This window comes from Dysidea avara, chromosome 1, assembly GCF_963678975.1.
Source record: "Dysidea avara chromosome 1, odDysAvar1.4, whole genome shotgun sequence".
NCBI classification, from domain to species: Eukaryota; Metazoa; Porifera; class Demospongiae; order Dictyoceratida; family Dysideidae; genus Dysidea; species Dysidea avara.
In genome coordinates this window covers 15,357,721-15,377,418 of record NC_089272.1, presented here as the reverse complement: position 1 = coordinate 15,377,418, position 19,698 = coordinate 15,357,721, and the positions used below count along the sequence as shown (strand labels likewise).

The 19,698-nt window shown below is 38.3% G+C and overlaps 3 protein-coding genes across 3 annotated transcripts in view; 2 read left to right on the top strand and 1 right to left on the bottom strand.

The window, feature by feature from the left end:
- LOC136257520 (uncharacterized) overlaps positions 1-19,698 on the top strand; it is a 258,968-nt gene that overhangs the window by 84,203 nt on the left and 155,067 nt on the right. The gene's annotated exons all lie outside the window — the stretch shown is intronic.
- Positions 175-15,394, top strand: LOC136257512 (exonuclease 3'-5' domain-containing protein 2-like). The gene is made up of 10 exons (XM_066050735.1): positions 175-295; positions 353-692; positions 2,196-2,315; positions 2,547-2,661; positions 3,377-3,727; positions 10,307-10,478; positions 10,646-10,811; positions 12,714-12,905; positions 14,301-14,429; positions 15,169-15,394. Exons 1-10 carry the CDS (start codon positions 223-225, stop codon positions 15,338-15,340), a joined length of 1,830 nt encoding a protein of 609 aa, XP_065906807.1. The 5' UTR covers positions 175-222; the 3' UTR covers positions 15,341-15,394.
- Positions 16,999-19,698, bottom strand: part of LOC136260986 (uncharacterized) — a 148,533-nt gene continuing 145,833 nt past the window's right edge. The window contains exons 54-56 of the mRNA XM_066054978.1: positions 18,685-19,065; positions 17,487-17,655; positions 16,999-17,434 (exon numbers count right to left, since the gene is read on the bottom strand). Coding sequence (XP_065911050.1) covers positions 17,224-17,434; positions 17,487-17,655; positions 18,685-19,065 — 761 coding nt within the window. The 3' untranslated portion in view covers positions 16,999-17,223. The remainder of the gene's footprint in view (positions 17,435-17,486; positions 17,656-18,684; positions 19,066-19,698) is intronic.

Genomic DNA, 19,698 nt, shown 5'->3' with positions numbered 1-19,698 from the left:
ATGAAAACATGCTTGTTCCTGTACAAAACCATTGGAAATGAACACATGTTCACCTCTTTGATACTATATTATATTTGGCGGGGGCTCAGGTGAACGTGTACCGACTATAGCTAGCTATCATGTTATCCTTAAGCATACCTCCTAAAGGATCTATGCAATCTAATGCGTGGGTGTAGCATTCTATGTGTGCTCTAATATTTTCATGTGTGCTCTAACATTTTCATGCGCCACGAGGAGATGGGCACGTTACAAAGTCGACAATATTATCTCATCCCGTTAGTTTCAGCTGCAGTCAGTGAGTGTATAGTACGTAGGTAAATCCTCTTGATTAATGATGTGCTTGTCTTTCTAGTTGGAGCTATCGTGACGTGCAGGTATTTCAGAATTAGTTTCATTTCTGGGTACAAGTACAAACGTGGCGGAAAGAGACGAGTGGACACGTCTCGTTTGCGGACGTATCGGGTTCACAGTGGTCGTATCAAGGTGTTCACTGGAGCGGACGAGTGCGAGGCCGAGTTGAGCAAGGTGGACTGGGATAATGTTCAGATGATTGGACTTGATTGTGAGTGGAGTCGCAAGCCAGTAGCGCTGCTACAACTGGCACTACCTGATGGTAACTGCTTCCTCATACAAGTGTGTAGAATGGTGGATGGTATACCGCCCACGCTGGAATCAGTCCTTGCTAATAAAAGGTGTGTCTATGGTGTGGGTAGTCATAATTGTACTTACCGAGGGGTAGGTAACGGCCTGAAATTTCATAGATCATCTGAATTTATTTCTGAAAGATGAAATATTGCCTGAAATTTGTGCAGTTTGAACTAAAATCTGTTTTGAAAGATGAAATATGGGCAGTCGTCTTTGAAATTTTGTAGACGATTTTGGCTCGTTACCTACCCCTTGGTACTTACACCCCTTTACCTGACTGGTCAGTTTTATCTGTTGTGTGTTGTAGTGGCCGGGTGCTTATGTGCGTATATGTGATGTAGTGTGTTGTATGTGTTGTGCCCATGATGTGTATGTACAGATGTAGCATGACCTTGAAGCTTATTTTCATTTGTCAAGAGGTTACCCATGTCAAGTTTATCAGTACTGATGTTATAATAACTCAGTACCTTTGTCAACACTTCACTTGATAACCTTATGGATTAGTTGAAGTCTTTTACAACAATAGCTTTATTACTGTACCTCTAAATGATAAACTAGACCACTTCAGTGGCTTAGAGGACAGGCAAGTTGCTGACCAGGCCCTTTTACTTCTGCTAATAAACAGTGATATAGGTAAGCATGTAGTTATGGACACATATGTTATGAAATTTATTGTGTTGTATTCAAGAAAGCCTTAACCTTTTTTTGCCTCATGTCATTGAACTACACCTTGCTTTAAGAGTTATGCGTGTGTGTGTAAGGATGTTACCAAGAGTTAATAATATAGAGAGGAGAGTGTCTAACGCCGTATAGTCCTGTAACAGATGATTGCGCAGAAATTAAACGGCTTCTTTTCCGCGTAACGACAGACTGGCTAGTATATTTTCGCATTTAACCACAAAGGCTATCCCAGACACAAGGGCGTGCGTTCAACTCGATGTTCAAGTTCACCACGAAGAGCATCGCTCTGTTGCGTAAAGAAGTGTTGCTGTTAACCTCGAAGATAACTCTGGGGGAGAGCGTCTGAGAAACCAATAAACGCTGAACCAAAGGCGGAGTATCGCTTCGAATTTTCACTGCGTCGCCATGTTACCCTACCTTTGAGCATTCTTCAATTGAAGGAACACTGTTCCCTGTACATACAGCTCAGTCTTTAGTTCAGTCTTCGAATATTCTCGAGGATTCATCACGGTGCGGCTAAACTAATTGCGGTAAGGAAACGAACAAATACTAGAAGCCTGTACGTTACACGGAAAGGAAGCCGTTTAACTTCTGCGCAATCATCTATTACAGGCCTATACAGCGTTAGACACTCTCCTCTCTTATTATTAACTCTTGATGTTACTTAAAACAAACTTAGAATATGTGCTGCCTATTTTGGTTTGAAAGTTCACAGAGAAGATAAAAGTAATCACCAGGCAGCCAACCACCATCGTGATAGTTAAAGCCTGGTACAAAGAAGTGTTATATATACAAAGGCCAACTTATCCACCCACTTGGAACATATACAATTTAATAGAACTAAATCATTTTGTATTCTGTTATTGTAGCATTCTTAAGTTTGGAGTTGAAATTGCCAATGATGTGAAGAGGATTCACAAGATGTGTGGTTGCCAAGTTAATGGCTCTGTAGATCTGAGATATTTGTATATACGAAGTGGACTCCAAGTGTAAGTAAAAGTGTAGCGTGTAGCCATGCACATGTGTGAGTGTGTAGTGTATTGTGCAGTTGCTGTTTCCTTGAGTAAGAAAAGTCCACTCATTCTGCTTCAGTCTACTCCCATTAATTTTTCACACAAGCAGCCTCTCCTCCTTATACCCCTTAACGACCTGCATGTATGTGGTTTGTGAAGTGTGTACGTATGTTAGTGTGAACTAGTGTATATGTTGTATATCCTCAGGGAGGACCATCTTAGCTTGAAATCCCTGACAAGATTACTACTAGGAATGGAGCTGCCCAAATCTTATCATATTCGATGCAGCAACTGGGAAGCTGTTCGCTTAAGCAACTCTCAGGTATGGTATGTGTAGCTTTAAAGTGATGTTCTTTGACCCTGTGGAGGAGACATCTCATCACTAGCCTGTCAATGCACAGCTCGGTGTTTTGAGGTAGAGGTGGTTGGATATGATATAACTGCTATTACTGTTTATTGCATATTTCTAATGCCACGACAAAGATTAGGTAATAAAAAGTGTTTAGCAATAACCATACTTGTGTTACTTAGGGTGAAACTGAAAGACCAGTATACAGGTTTCTCATTCTCTGTGAGGCCATGCTAGCATTGTCCGCCTGCCTTTTCTGAATCTCTGGTGGGAAATTTTGGCATTCATATTGCTTTCTCTGCTGGTTATTGGGCTTGACTACAAGTGCATAAGCTCTCTCTATAGTAGTACTACATGTTAATCCCACTGACAAACTTACTACACACATAATCCCCTAAAATTTCAAGGATGATTTATGTGCTTTGAGTAGTGGGGTTGAATGTGGCAGACTGCTGAATACACCAAACTTGAAGTGCACCTAAACTGAAGGCCTTGGTCAATACAAATGTTCACTTGCACATATCCAACCTCCATTTATCAGATTATCAACACTCGCTGTGGAAATGTAATAATATACAGAAACCAGTTTTTTTTCCTTTGCTATGACTATAAAATACAAGGTAGTAGGATTCTCTCCTCTTTCTTTACGTTATTATGGAGATTTGATGTTATGTGCTATTCACATTAGAAACACTACGCTGCTGCAGACGCTGCTGTTGCTGTTGATATTGTTGATGTGTTGGTAAAGAGGAAACTACAAGTGGTGGAAGAAAGAGAACTTGCTGCAGATCATTCATTAGCACAGCTCCACCCACAACCACGTCCACTAATCGTTGCCCAACTGCTACATGAACATCCTGTGGCCAAATATTGTGATAGGTTAAAAGACAGACAAGATGAGCTCCCAGTGTCTCACTCAAGTGATGTTAGATTCACAAAAGAGTTTTATAGTTGTTTGTTCTCAATGTGTCAAGGAATTGTAGACCTTGTTTATCGTCACAAGCCCTACATCCCGGATCCCTCACCATCCACGTTGAAGGTACATACACAGTGTAACATAGTAGGTTGTCTTAGGTGGTAATGTTGTAGTTATTGTTATGGTGAAACATCAGTTGCCACATACACAGTGTAACAGTACAGTATACCTGGAAATTTTCGCGGTATGTATATTTCACGATTTTGTCCTTAGTCAGGACTTTCAAGTTTTAAGTTTACAGGTGCCTCTTATCCCAGAATTTTCACATTTTAAATTTGATGGATTGCTGTTGTTCGATTCGAAACTTTTGTTCTCTACCACACAGCCAAATGATATATTTACTTCAATCAACGTACAGATTGCTAAAGCACGTCTGAACTAAGTAGCGCAGTAACAGCAATCTCTGTACGAGGCATGCAGTAGGCCAGCTTCGTTTGTGAGCCATACCTACTTTAAATCGGGAAAGTGTGATATAGTTTGTATGCATATGCCTACAACACTGTCACACACCAGGAGCCACACTGATTTATTAGTTTATTAGTAAGGCGAGTTGAAATTTGTAGGACTTGCATAAATTTTCACATGATAAAATTTCATGGTAGCTTTACTGACTGTGAAAAGTGTGAAAATTACGTACCGCGAAAATTTCCGGGTATACGGTAGGTTATGGGGATGCCACAATAGTTGTGACATACGACATGTCGTAACATAAAGCTCCATGATATGATATGACATAGGTTTCTTTGTCGTGACATAAGTATCTCCTAATAATGCACACTTTTCCATTTATTTTGATCAAATTTGATGCAATAAATATGAGAAAAATTGCCGTGTAGTTGACAAATAAGTATAAACAATGTTGGTTGTTGATGTCATAGTTAATGTTGCTGACGTTGAGCTAAGTTGATATTTTTGCATGTTTGAGTCAAAATAGCTATACAGTTTCATAAGTAACAGCTTCAGTTGTGAAACTTTTAAGAATTGCTTATGTCGTGACATAAACCTCTATGACATGTGACATAAAACTTTCTATGTCATGGCATCCCTAGTAGGTTGTCTTAGGTGGTAATGTTACGGCTGTTGTTATGGTGAAACTTCAGTTACCCGGGCACCAGATAATTTCAAGTTAACTAAGCAATTTGTATCTCCAAGGTTGTCCATACGTGGTGAATGTGGCTTTTATTTGAGGTGCTCTATTAAGAATATTTGAACACTCTAATAGAGCAGTCACTTCAATGCCCTATCTTGCATGATAAGATGCCTCTATTTAGAAAAAAGGATTACATGAAATTTATATATGCACACATGTTCAGAAATGTGAAGTTGTAATCCTTCACACTGCTTGATTTTTAAGATCCCTCTTACAGGGTACCTTATCACTCAATGCAGCAGTGCAATTATTTTGACTTATTCAGTCAACCGAAAGACAGAGCAAATTTCAAAGCTGAGATTCCACTGTACTTCATTTAAGTAATCAAAATCAAGACACACGGTAGTGTGTCGTGCGGCCCAAGAAGCCGGCGCGTAACACCCGTGAGTATATTGACAGGAAGAAAGAAAACGCAATTTTCGCACCTCCGTAGCTCTGTGCTTCCTTGATGAAACAAGACGACTTTTGCTGTGGACATGCCCCCCAACTGCAGCACTCTACATTCCAAATTTGAGCGAAATCGCTTCGCGCGTTCCCGAGATATGCGACTTCAAAAATTGGCTGAGTTTCTTCGTTTTTTTGTTTCTTCTTCTTCTTCTTCTTCTTATTTTTCTTTTTCTTGTCGCACACTTACAAAAACTGCTATAAAACTCGAACGCGTTATCCGATTGCCTTGAAATTTGGCACACAGAAGGGGGGTATAAAGGCACATCTCGGTACCAACTTTGGCTGGAATACCATAAACAGACAAAGAGTTATGAGCGATTATGCACGAAAAATAACACCAATATGTTGTCACGCCTACAGGGTAAACCGCGTATGGGAAGAAGCTGAAAATCGGTGGGTGAATAGGTTAACTATTGAACCTCAAACCTTTTGTGGTTTGAAAGAAATCGAGCTAAAAACCAGGAAGATACAGCGAAAAAATCAACAGTGTGTAACAATTACGCAATCGAGATTAGCTAATTTTTAATATTTTTATTTTATTATTATTATTATTATGCTTGCCACGCCTACCAAGTAAACCGCTTGGGGTAATGCTTTCAAAATCGCTGTACAGATGGAGTTATCATCTTAGAAAGGCTCTTCAATGGTGTAGAAGAATCAGACTTAAATCCACGGAGTTATAACACGAAATCCAACTTGGTGTAGCAAGTGCGAGATCGAGATACTCTAATAGAGCAGTCATCCTAATAGAGCAGTCACCCTGAACAGAATTAAAGAGATCAGTTAGAAATAAGTAACCTGTATAGAGATCAGCTACAAACAAATCACCCTGTAGAGAGTTCAGCTACAAACAATTCACCCTGTTAAAACATCAGTTAGAAGAAGATTTCTTGTAGAGAGTTCAAATACAAACAAATCACCCTGTTGAAAGATCAGCTAGAAGATGTCACCTTGTAGATAGTTCAGTTACAAAGAAACCACCATGTAGAGAATTCAGCTACAAACTAGTGACCCTGTAGATACATCAGCTAGAAGAAGTTACCTTGTAGAGAGTTCAGCTACAAAGAAACCATTCTGTAAAGAGCTCAGCTGCAAACAAATCACCTATACAGAATTCAGCTACAAACAAATCACCCTGTAGAGAGATCAGCTAGAAGAAGTTACCTTGTAGATAGTTCAGCTACAAACAAATCATCCTGTAGAGAGATCAGCTAGAAGAAGTTACCTTGTAGATAGTTCAGCTACAAACAATTCACCCTGTACAGAGCTCAGTTAAAAGAGGTTTCCTTGTAAAAAGTTCAGCTACAAACAAATCACCCTGTAGAGAGATAAGTAAGAAGAAGTTACCTTGTAGATCGTTCTGCTACAAACAATTCACCCTGTAAAGAGATCAGCTAGAAGAAGTTACCTTGTAGAGAGTTCAGCTACAAAGAAACCATCATGTAGAGAATTCAGCCGCAAACAAATCATGTATAGAGAGTTCAGCTACAAACAAATCTCCCTGTAGAGAGATCAGCTAGAAGAAGTTTCCTTGTAGAGAGTTCTGCTACAAACAAATCACTCTGTAGAAAGATCAGCTAGAAGAAATCACCTCGTAGAGAGTTCAGCTTCAAAGAAACAATCATGTGAGAGTTCAGGTACAAACAAATTGTCCTGTAGAGAGATCAGCTAGAAGAAGTTACCTTGTAGAGAGTTCAGCTACAAAGAAACCATCATGTAGATAGTTCAGGTACAAACAAATCACCCTGTAGAAAGATCAGCTATAGAAGAAATCACCTTGTAGAGAGTTCAGCTACAAAGAATCTATCGTGTAGAGAGTTTAACTACAAACAAATCACCCTGTAGAAAGATCAGCTATAGAAGAAATCACCTTGTAGAGAGTTCAGCTACAAAGAAACCATCATGTAGAGAGTTCAGCTACAAACAAATCGGCCTGTAGAGAGATCAGCTAGAAGAAATTACCTTGTAGAGAGTTCAGCTACAAAGAAACAATCATGTAGAGAGTTCAGCTGCAAACAAATCACCTGTAGAGAGTTCAGCTAGAAACAAGTCACCCTGTAGAGAGATCAGCTAGAAACAAGTCACCTTGTAGAGAGTTCAGCTAGAAGAAGTAACATTGTAGAGCTACAAAGAAGCTACCATGTAGAGTTCAGCTGCAAACAAATCACCCTGTAGAGAACTCAGCTACAAACAAATCGCCCTGTAGAAAGATTAGCTAGAAGAAGTTACTTTATAGGGAGTTCAGCTATGAACAGATCACCCTGTAGAGAGTTCAGCTACAAACAAATCACCCTGTAGAGAGTTAAGTTACAAAGAAACCACCATGTAGAGAGTTCAGCTGCAAAAAAAATCAATCACTCTGTAGAGAGTTCAGCTAGAAGAAGTCACCTTGTAGAGAGTTAAGCTGCAAATAAATCACCCTGTAGAGAATTCAGCTACAAACAAATCACCCTGTAGAAAGATCAGCTAGAAGAAGTTACCTTGTAGAGAGTTCAGCTACAAAGAAACCACCATGTAGAGAGTTCAGCTGCAAACAAATCACCTGTAGAGAATTCAGCTAGAAACAAGTCACCCTGTAGAGAGATCAGCTAGAAACAAGTCACCCTGTAGAGAGTTCAGCTAGAAGAAGTCACATTGTAGAGAGTTCAGCTACAAAGAAACTACCACGTAGAGAATCCAGCTGCAAACAAATCATCCTGTAGAGAGTTCAGCTAGAAGAAGTCACCTTTTAGAGAGTTCAGCTACAAAGCAACCACCATGTAAAGAGTTCAGCTGCAAAAAACTCAATCACCTTGTAGAAAGATCGGCTAGAAGAAGTTACCTTGTAGAGAGTTCAGCTACAAAGAAACCACCATGTAGAGAGTTCAGCTGCAAACAAATCACCTGTAGAGAGTTCAGCTAGAAACAAGTCACCCTGTAGAGAGTTCAGCTAGAAGAAGTCACATTGTAGAGAGTTCAGCTACAATGAAACTCCCATGTAGAGAGTTCAGCTGCAAACAAATCACCCTGTAGAGAACTCAGCTACAAACAAATATGCAGTGAAAAAGATCAGCTAGAAGAAGTTACCTTGTAGAGAGTTCAGCTACAACGAAACCACCATGTAGAGAGTTCAGCTACAAACAAATCACCTGTAGAGAGTTCAGCTAGAAACAAGTCACCCTGTAGAGAGATCAGCTAGAAACAAGTCACCTTGTAGAGAGTTCAGCTAGAAGAAATCACATTGTAGAGAGTTCAGCTACAAAGAAACCACCATTTAGAGAGTTCAGCTGCAAACAAATCACCCAGTAGAAAGTTCAGCTATGAACAGATCACCCTGTTGAGAGTTCAGTTAGAAACAAGGAATCCTGTAGAGAAATCACCTAGAAGTATCACCTTGTAGAGTTCAGCTACAAACAAATCACCTGTAGAGAGTTCAGCTACAAACAAATCACCCTGTAGAGAGATCAGCTAGAAGAAGTTACCTTGTAGGGATTTCAGCTACAAACAAATCACCCTGTAGAGAGTTCAGCTACAAAGAAACTATTCTGTAAAGAGCTCAGCTGCAAACAAATCACTTGTACAGAATTCAGCTACAAACAAATCGCCCTGTAGAGAGATCAGCTAGAAGAAATTACCTTGTAGATAGTTCAGCTACAAACAAATCACCCTGTAGAAAGATCAGTTAGAAGAACTTACCTTGGAGAAAGTTCAGCTACAAAGAAACCATTTTGTAAAGAGCTCAGCTGCAAACAAATCACCTGTACAGAATTCAACTACGAACAAATCACCCTGTAGAGATCAGCTATAAGAAGTTACCTTGTAGATAGTTCAGCTACAAACAAATCTCCCTGTAGAGAGATCAGCTAGAAGAAATTACCTTGTAGAGAGTTCAGCTACAAAGAAACCACCATGTAGAGAGTTCAGCTGCAAAGAAATCACCCTGTAGAAAATTCTGCCAGAAACAAATTGCCCTGTAGAAAGATCAGTTAGAAGAAGTTACCTTTTAGAGAGTTCAGCTACAAAGAAACCATTCTGTAAAGAGCTCAGCTGCAAACAAATCACCTATACAAAATTCAGCTACAAACACATCACCTGTAGAGAGATCAGCTAGAAGAAGTTACCTTGTAGATCGTTCAGCTACAAACAATTCACCCTGTAGAGAGAGCAATTAGAAGAAGTCACCTTGTAGAGTGTTCAGTTACAAAGAAACCACCATGGAAATTTCTGTAATCAATATATGTGACCGGATTTGCGAAAAGGGGTCTTCCACACACATCCAATTCCGTAAATGTTGGAGACCATAACTCAGTGTTCAAGTAACATAATTATTAACCTGAACATTTCACCATGTATTCAGCTATAGTGGTGCTCACCACTGCCCAAATATCAAGGCAATAGCTCTTTCCAATCTGAAGTTATCAATTGTCAAAGTTGGCAAATTGGACCCCTTTTCGCAAATCCGGTCACATATGTATTATACAGTATATATAATTTGTACATTTACTGATAAAATATTTAAAGTACATCTACTTCATCTTTTCTTCTTCCTGTAGTAAAGAAAAAAACATAGGTTAAAAAAGTCCCAAAGCTGGCCATAGGCCGGCTTTGGGGTATACAAATACAAAAAGAAATGAAATCTAATCCAAAACAGCCAAGCTGTAAAAAAAGTGTGCGGCCCTCAGAAAGGCTATGGTGAAAAAAGATGTGAAATCCAAGGTGGCGGCCAAGAAATGGCTGTGATGGTAGGTTAGTGGTAAAAATTTTAATAACGACAATTCAGGTGAATTTTTGTGAAGCGGCACAAAAATTCACCTGAATTGTCATTATTAAAATTTTTACCACTAACCTACCATCACAGCCATTTCTTGGCCGCCACCTTGGATTTCACATCTTTTTTCACCATAGCCTTTCTGAGGGCCGCACACTTTTTTTACAGCTTGGCTGTTTTGGATTAGATCTACTTTACTCTAAATAAAGTACAGCAGAGTATGTAAGCATGATAAGAGTTGTAAACCATTAAGCTTCTATTTCAGAAAACGTTTATGTGTATTTTATCTTCCATGCAGAGTTCACAATCTGGTTTGGTACCATCTAAAGTTGATGATAAACCCCATCATAATCAGTTGGTATGTCAACAACCCTACTACCATAACTGTCGGCTGTTAGCTCCTGATGGGACACTGTTGTCAATTGTTAGCAGAAAGAAATTGGATTGGTACTTGGAAAGAAACTTGGGAGGTATGTCGTTACCTTACCATAGTTATGCAAAATTAATGCTTTTTACTCTACCATATGTAGCTATGTAAAATGTTTGTTTCCAAAAAGCTATGGTGTGTCCACAATGGCTTCTGTATTATATTTTATGAGTGTATACTGAATTTAATGATACCAATTTTTTTCTACAGAAATGGTGGATGAGTCACCTCCAACAGTTAAGCTTCATTTTGAGCCAAAAGGGAAACCTCACGAGGACCGCAAGTTTTATTTGGCACAGAAGGAAGATAGATGTGTTGTCTGTGGAGAAGAAAAGAACTTTATCCGGAAACATGTTATTCCTCTTGAATATCGCAAGTTAGTGTATATGTTGTGTGTGTGTGTGTGTGTGTGTGTGTGTGTGTGTGTGTGTGTGTGTGTGTGTGTGTGTGTGTGTGTGTGTGTGTGTGTGTGTGTGTGTGTGTGTGTGTGTGTGTGTGTACTGTGTGTGTGTGTGTGTGTGTGTGTGTGTACTGTGTGTGTGTGTGTGTGTGTACTGTGTGTGTGTGTGTGTGTGTACTGTGTGTGTGTACTGTGTGTGTGTGTGTGTGTGTGTGTGTGTACTGTGTGTACTGTGTGTACTGTGTGTGGTAAATACTCATGGTTTCCATAATTATGAACAATACGAAGAAGCACTGTATTCCACATGACTACTCTGCAAAGGCAGCTACAGGACTATCAGAGGGCAGTAAGCTGTAGAATATTTATAGGTTTTGAATGATATTATTTAACCGTCCTTCAACACTCAGCTTCTCTCGAAAACACCATATCACACTGGGGTTTACATCCTTGATCTGCATTGTGTTGTCCTGTAAGCACTTGCATAAGCATGCTACTGTTATCTGAAGATTGACTCCTATGGAATAATTTAAGGTTGTGATGCGAATGCTGTACTGGAGGCCACCATGATATAGTACGGTAGTACCTGTACTGTGGAGGCTTGGGCTTTATACTGATCGCATTATATTTCTATGACCCCTACTCAAATATACAAATACTTATTATATGAGCTGCTGCTGTGAACCAGTACAAATACAGTTCATAGAATGCTTGTTTATGTAATTATCCTTTCAAAAGCAGAATTAATTTTGAATATGAAATTATGCATATGTATGTACTGTAGGCAGAGCGTCAGGCTTCTATTATTGCACAGCGGGATATTCTTATACCGTAAAGTCGGGTTGTTAAGCATATGCACTTATAATTTTTGGATAAAACTTTTGTAAAAAAATCATGTTATCTGTTAGGCGCATACTCCCAATAAATAATTGTTGTGTGTTAATACAGAATCGCTATGCTGTAATAGTAGTTCGTGCCAGTCACTACGCCAGTGTGTAAGGATATTTGTCTATTTCTAGGTGAAATCCTTCGTAATGAACAAGAATATTGCAATCCAGAAGGGTTGATTTGCTGCATACACAGTGAAGGGAGACCTCAAGAGAGACTTAAGTGCTCGAGGATACATTCATTTCCAATAATTCCAACGTTTCTTCCCATGTGTAGCTTTGTCACGTCTTGAGCCTTGCATTTCTCGATGTGCACTTAACAGCCATGGTTAATTACAAGAAATGTGTATGTGCTTAACAAATAATATGCACTTAACAACCCGACTCTACGGTATATGAAATAAAACTTTTTTCAAGCGCTACAAGAACATTTATACAACACTAAAGAGTACTTTTGATACAGAGCGATGAACGGCAGACATCGTCTTCACCGGAACTAGACGTCGTTTTAATTGATACGGACGTCCATTTAAGAATCACATGATCTATTGTATACCTCTCAATTCAGTAGCACATGACGATTCTAATGGTGCTTGGTTTAATACCACTCAATTCAGTAGTGCATGACAATTCTAATGGTGCTTAGTTTAAGGCCATAGCATTAAGTATGGCGACAATATGCCTTGTTTAGTGAACACAAGTGTACAGCCATTGCAGACATTTGATGAAGAAGGCTCTTTTCTAAGTGGTGTGATGAACGGCAAATTTTTCGATGCTTGGTGCCATTTTATTGGGAAGTTCATAGTAAGTAATGTGGTATCTGTGGGATCTTCCTGTTGTTAATACCTGAGAAGTTATTTGAGTTTGTATAGAGGCATGCGTCAAAGCCTAACTATAAGCCTACAGTTGTCAAAGGGATAATTATACAATATACTTATGCTCATGGGAGCTTCAGATCTGTCACATGTTTATGATGTTGATGATGTCATTACAGACACTTTCCAGTTCACATGAAGGACCACTTGTCACATGATGTACTGCTGTTGTGTCCCCAATGTCACCGGTTGTCATGCCAACATGATAGTTACTATCGTGAGTATCTTGCATCATATTACAATGCACCAATTAATGGAACTGGTAAACTGAAGAATGATGTATGGTTGCAACAAGTTAAGAATCATGCTCGGTAAGTCCTTTCTTATCTGTACTGTAGTCTAAGCTTATAGTGATTGTTGTTGTCTCTTGTTATGAAAATCAGCTATGCAGTATAGTTGTTAGGCTGTAATTATTTACCATCAAATACAATTAATTTTTATGCTTGTTAGAGATCTTTAGAACAGAAGTGTACCATATTGTGTTATATATAGTTGTGTAGTATGTGTAATATGTAATAGTTATACCATGGCTGCGAGGGATATATACACCCAAAGCCCGAGGGACGCAGGCCTGAGGGTTGCAGGTGTACATGTCAGCACAACCGTAAAATAAGTGATATATTTCACTTGGGGCACACTCATCTAATAGGTGAAATAACTAACGAGAACTCATCCCATTTGTTTTATACAGTAGCATCTGAAGATCGATAGTAGCGTGGGCTAATAGCCATCAAAACGTTGTCCATACGTTAAAACGTCATTAATACCTTACTATGCTTCAACACGCAATGATAGAAAACTTGCGATTGTGGGATGGAGTTTATATTGTTATTATTTTTGTACTGAGTTAAGCCAACTAACTTCGCTATTGGGACAGTAAGTAAGTTGTTGTATTAAGTTAAGTACTTTGGACTGTAAGTTACTAACCTATTTCACCGTAGCAGTAGTAGCTTTGCTGTTCCATGGTCTGTTCAAAGGCTGATACGCAGTGGGTAGAAATACACATCCACAATCGCCCAAACAATTATTTTGTGCCTTCATTATCCTTTAGTAACAACCAACTAGTCTATCTTAGCAAATGTACTAAGCTTAGCAACATCTACAGAAACGAGTCCCACAATACAAAGCTCTATGTCACTCAATATAATGAGTCAAAGCGCATCAATTCTTTGAACTGGCTGGGTATCAAAGTCATTGGTAAACCGCTTTCCCATGATGTTGCCCAGGCAATATGTGAGTTAAACACCGAGCAGCACCTTAGAACGCCCATGCCACAGCAGTGCTTGAAATAATGGTCAGACATCGGACATTTTCCAACCAAAATTGGTGTTTGTCCGAGCATGTTCTATTTTGGTCGGACATCATGTCCAACCAAAATTGGTACAAAATTTACTCAGACAAATGCATATCGGACTTAATATAATATTTTTTCATGGTAAAAGTTTTCAATGTCTGAACAAGTTTTACAAGTGTCTGATCAAAAATAGTTTAGTTAGTGCTATGTCCTAGCATTTTTGTCTGCTTATTTCAAGCACTGCACAGTGGCATATATAACAATACTGTCCTTCATGTTTCCCTTTGATTTGTTTGCACTGATTTATAGCTATAGAGCACATTTGTAGACTTTTGATTTAACACTGTGTATGTTGTAACAGTGGTGGAGTGTGTGTTAGTGTTCTTGTGTGCTATGACCTTTAATATATTAGTGCACTCCTAAGTCGTCACAAGATCCCTGAGACAAGAGTTCAGCAGTTACTGGAGACACTTAAGACATACTGCAATACAGATGACATCACAGATGATATGATCCAAGAAGCTGCAAATGTTGATCCAAGGTTTGTGCAGTAGGCTCACCAGCCCCGCCCCTTGCTACTGGGCAAGCAGGTGTCGTTGCATGCGATCACTGCTATATCAGCAAGGGGGACATCAATCAGCCAGTTTAATCGCAATCCCTTGGTGCACCTTCCAAGGTGATTGTTTCATGCCCTGGCTACATTATTAGTTACTAATTTAGTGTAACGGTATCTATATCATGGAGAAAATTATGATAATACTAAATGTGATAATGTAAAAGTACTTGAGTAACTAACTGTTATGCTAGAGTGTTTGACTGCTCTATTAGAAATTCTCAATCTAGCCTCACGTAATGTGATCAGTACAACACTAGAACGATATAAAAGCAGCCATTGTGTTTGTACTACATGATTGATATTGTTTAATAATGTTGTAGTGAAATGTTGTATTGTTTCTTTAATCCTTAAACCCACAAAGAACTTCTTGAGGAATGTGTGTTTACACAATATGGCCATACATGGTGTCATTAGGTGGATAATTCTTATAGCCTAAAACTGCACACTGATCGAAAGTCTGTTCATTGGGCTTGTGATGTGATATTGAAATTTGCACAACATAAACACCAATAAGTAGTGCATCCTACATTGCTATATGAGTTAGTTTCCCAAAGTGTAGTTCATGACCTCATTACTAAGACCACCTTGTCATTGAGCCATAATTCTTGATCCTATAGGTAGGCTAAGATTTCACTGTGTTTTAAATAAAGTGCCTTTTTTGCAGGAGTGCTAATGATGAGTTTATTGGTCACGGTCAGAAAGTTGTTGACGCAGTCACTCAAGAAGGGAAGTTGATAGAATTTCAAAGTTCTTGGCGGAAACATTTTGTTGAGTCAATGAAGCCACAATACTTACCCCCACATTGGTCAATAGACCATAATCCAACCAGCAGTTAATATTGTATGTTGTAACAATGAAGTTGTATTGTTTATATTAATATATACACCCAACACATTTACTGATCATATATGTCCTAAACTTGGCATTTACAACTATTGAGTGATTCAAAATGGAAGATACCTTATGCTTGTCTGTTGCCACCTGGTACATTATGGAAGATTCAGTTAACTACTCAACAAATGGCGTACATATATAATACTGTCATTTTATTATCAATCAGCTTAAAAACTTGAACTTTAAGAGAAATCATTATTCAACTAGATGAACACCAATACAGCAAATGCCATTCACTACAGCAATTTTTCAGGCGTACAGGAACAACATGGTGGAGTCTGTAGCATCGGAATTTCAAAGTGACATGGATATGCTCATCCTTTATTGCTAATCTTAAGAATTGTCTTCTTTTGATGCAAGATTATGTACGGTGGCTTGGTAACCACAAATATTGCATATAAAAGTAGATCAGAATTACCTGTTTTAAGTATTTAGTGGGGTGTAGCTCACCAATGAATACGTTTATCCACGTGAACCAAGTTTTTGCATATTTTATGCCAAGAGCTAGCTAGGTATTCGTGTAAAAATATTTTTGTATGATTTATGTGAATGACTGCTCTATTAGAGTAGTTCAGTATTGTATAAAAATTTTCTTACTTGTATAAAAATTTTCGTACAAATTTTGCATATGAAAATCAATATTATTTTGCAACAAAAAAAAAAAAGCAAATTATGGTATCAAAACTGGCTAAAATTTGAGGACATTACACATTAGGTTTTTATTCTACACCACTTATGGAGATGTCAGTTCTTCAATACTGATTTTAGGCTATTTTTACTGTGTTAGTACAGGTAAACCAGGGGTGGATCCAGGGCTTTGCGAGGGGTATCAGGATATAGGTATGCACTAGCTATAGTCTGCTTTCTAAGTGGTCATGAGTAGCTCAGCAAATGGAATCCACAATTGCAAAACCGTGCATTTTCATTTGCAAAATATTCCTAGCATGCTAGATAATTATAGTGTGCCCATGCAGCATGGGATAGTGTTGTGGATGTTAGTTTTCAACTATAGAGGATTCTCGATAGACAATAGTGCGTTAGTACAGGTTTTTATTCTACACCACTTATGGAGATGTCAGTTCTTCAATACTGATTTTAGGCTATTTTTACTGTGTTAGTACAGGTAAACCAGGGGTGGATCCAGGGCTTTGCGAGGGGTATCAGGATATAGGTATGCACTAGCTATAGTCTGCTTTCTAAGTGGTCATGAGTAGCTCAGCAAATGGAATCCACAATTGCAAAACCGTGCATTTTCATTTGCAAAATATTCCTAGCATGCTAGATAATTATAGTGTGCCCATGCAGCATGGGATAGTGTTGTGGATGTTAGTTTTCAACTATAGAGGATTCTCGATAGACAATAGTGCACGTGTATATGTGTGGTGATTGTTCTATTAGAATATTTAGCTGACTGCTTTATTAGAGTATCTTGTATGTGTGTATAAGTAATAGATATGTGAGGGGAGGGAGCATGTAAACTTAGTAAGACTGTTCTATTCTATTAATTTCCTGAGTATAAATGCTTGACCAGTTTCAGGAAACCTCAGGGATAAAAGTTTACCAACAGGACTTTACTGTATGTATACAACATTTCCCCTAATTATTTGTAAACAGTAAATGATGAATAGTATCCAACAAATGTACGAAATACATGTTATACTCCTATGTACACTCTGTACAACAAGCAGAGATACGTTTGGGGTGTATTCTACACTCTACAAAAAATAGATACATGTGTAGTCAACTACAATAACAGCAATTCATTAATAAACTAATGCAGAAAACTAATTATTTAAATGTTGTCAAGTTTGGAAAAGTTACAGTGTTACAGTTGATCATCAGCTGTAAGTTGCACATCAAAATCGGGAGTGGTATCTGTTTCCATATCAGTAACATTGTACGGATTTTTCACAACCTCTGTCTGATCAGTTTCAATCTCTTTCTCAGGAACAGACTTTGCTTCATCTGTGACAGCAGAGGGATTGCAAATGGTCCCAGTTGGTGAGAAATGCTGCAGTGCTACCGGATAACTAGATCTTGGTAAAAATTATATTTGGTTAAGCTGTTACTCATAATGGTATGACTTACTTTGGATATTTACTTCTCTTTTTTCTGTGCTTAATAACCATGAAAATAACAAGGATGAAAGCAAACAGGATACACAACACAGCCGCAATAACAAACAGTACAATAAACACCACATTGGTGTCATTACCATCATCACCACCAGCAGTATTACGAACGACTTCTAGTTTCACTAAATCAAAATAATGTAGGCATGAGGTGAAGATCAATAAGTGCTTTAAATTATAATGTAGCTAGCTTATTATGATAATGTACAACACACAAGAACAATTACAGACAGTTTCAATCATTTTTCTTATGTAACCGCAAGGTACAAAGCCATTATTGTGCTGCAGTACTGCTCATGAGCAATGTCGTGAGTGCATATACTCACCTCACTCACAATGCATGCAAGTCACACATGCTAGTACACTGTGTCTGAACAATATTTTTTGTGTCAGTCGTACAATATTGTACGTACATACCTAGCTAACTTTACACAGTTATAATCATGTGCTTAGTCCTAATACTTTGTCTCATTAACAGGCCACCATGCTGCAGCCGCTGGGCGCTGGTTGCTATCTTCTGAAAAATTCCACTATTAAAAAATACTGTCTGAATTAAATTCTATTATACTTCTGCCTAATCACTGACAACTGTTGTAATAATTATGTACAAATCCAGGGAGTTCCCCTCAAGATAGTAACACACAATCACACGTGACATTGCTCATGATGGTACTGTGTTTGTGAAGTAACACTTTTGTGTCAGTACTGTAAAAGAAAAGGTATGGAAATCAAAGAATGATGAAACTACCTTTATATGCATGTGCTGAGTTTCCTACAGTGTGTGATAAAGTATTTCTTTGACCAAAATTGTATCTGACTATGTACAACTTATTTGTATTATCAACTACTCTAATAGAACAGTCACTACTTTAATATGCAGTCATTTCTGTAGTTCGGCTAACTGAGAATCCAAAAAAGTGGGGTCCGGTTCCACTGTAGTTGCTTTAAAGCATGTTATTGGGCTTAACCAATGCTGTCATGATATAATGAAGAAAATGTGAGGCTAGATAATATATGTATCAGAAAACACAATCCTCAGTGACTCCTGTACTTAATGATGATGTCTACTGTATAAGAAAATCATAAGCTATTATAAGCATTCAGGGCCTTTACTTGTATAATAATAGATAACAAACTAGGTATATAGCACTAACATGATTCTGCAACTGTTTCTCCCGCAGATGTCCTCACTGCTACAGTAACATCATATTCTACAGCAGGATCAAGACCTCCTATAACCACATTAGTTTCATTAGTGGTCACTCTAATTACTCCATCATTAGCCTGTCTTGTAACACGACTATTACTAGTAGATGGTGTAAGTGTTACGGTGTATGTAGGAAATCCTCTGGCATCAAATAAAGTGACAGGTTCCCATGTAACACTAACTGATGTGCCACTTCTCTCAACCGCTACATTCCCTGGTGGATGGAGTGGGATATTCTCTTGGCTGTAAAAGTCTGTAGGCTTGTTCTCAGTTCCTCTTCCAGCACTTGTATATGCCACTACTATCACTTGGTAGGGAACACCAGGATCTGCAGTGAATATAAAGTGGGTGATACAGTATAGTACAATAGGTCAGCTACAAAAGCAATATTAATCAATGTCTACATATTTATGTTGTAATAGCCAGCTGCAGGATCTTTCAATGAGAGTTTCCAACAGCAAAATTAATATTGGGATACAGATGAGACAGATTAGGGGTCTGGGGACATGGACCCTACCCACAGAGATACCTTGAATATTTCACTGGCTCAAAATTAATTCTTACAGGTTATCTTTTCATAATCAGTTAGTAGATTAATGTGATAGTAAGCACAAACAGACATGAATAATAAATATGGATTTTAGTTGTAACTACAATTAAGTACACCGAGGATACATCTTGGACACTCAAGTGATAAGGTCTATCTATCCCCATGATTAAAAAATTGTATTGAGACTTATGGTACGTATAAGCTCACACTCAAGTTTAATCACTGTTTTTATTTACATTTAAATAGCAATAATACAAGTACAAGAAAAATAAGAAAATTTAAGTTCAGTTAGGGATCAGCAAAAAAATGGTAATGAAATTCAGTTACATTACATGTCTTCATGTAAAGAGTTCAGCTGCAAAACTAATCTCCCTGTAGAGAGTTCAGTCACAATACAAGTCACCCAGTAGA

Coding starts and splice junctions, on each gene's coding strand:
- LOC136257512 (XM_066050735.1), top strand. CDS start 223: ATGCGCCACGAGGAGATGGGCACGTTACAAAGTCGACAATATTATCTC. Junction 2,316..2,546: donor ATACGAAGTGGACTCCAAGT/GTAAGTAAAAGT, acceptor GTATATCCTCAG/GGAGGACCATCTTAGCTTGA. Junction 14,430..15,168: donor GCTGCAAATGTTGATCCAAG/GTTTGTGCAGTA, acceptor CCTTTTTTGCAG/GAGTGCTAATGATGAGTTTA.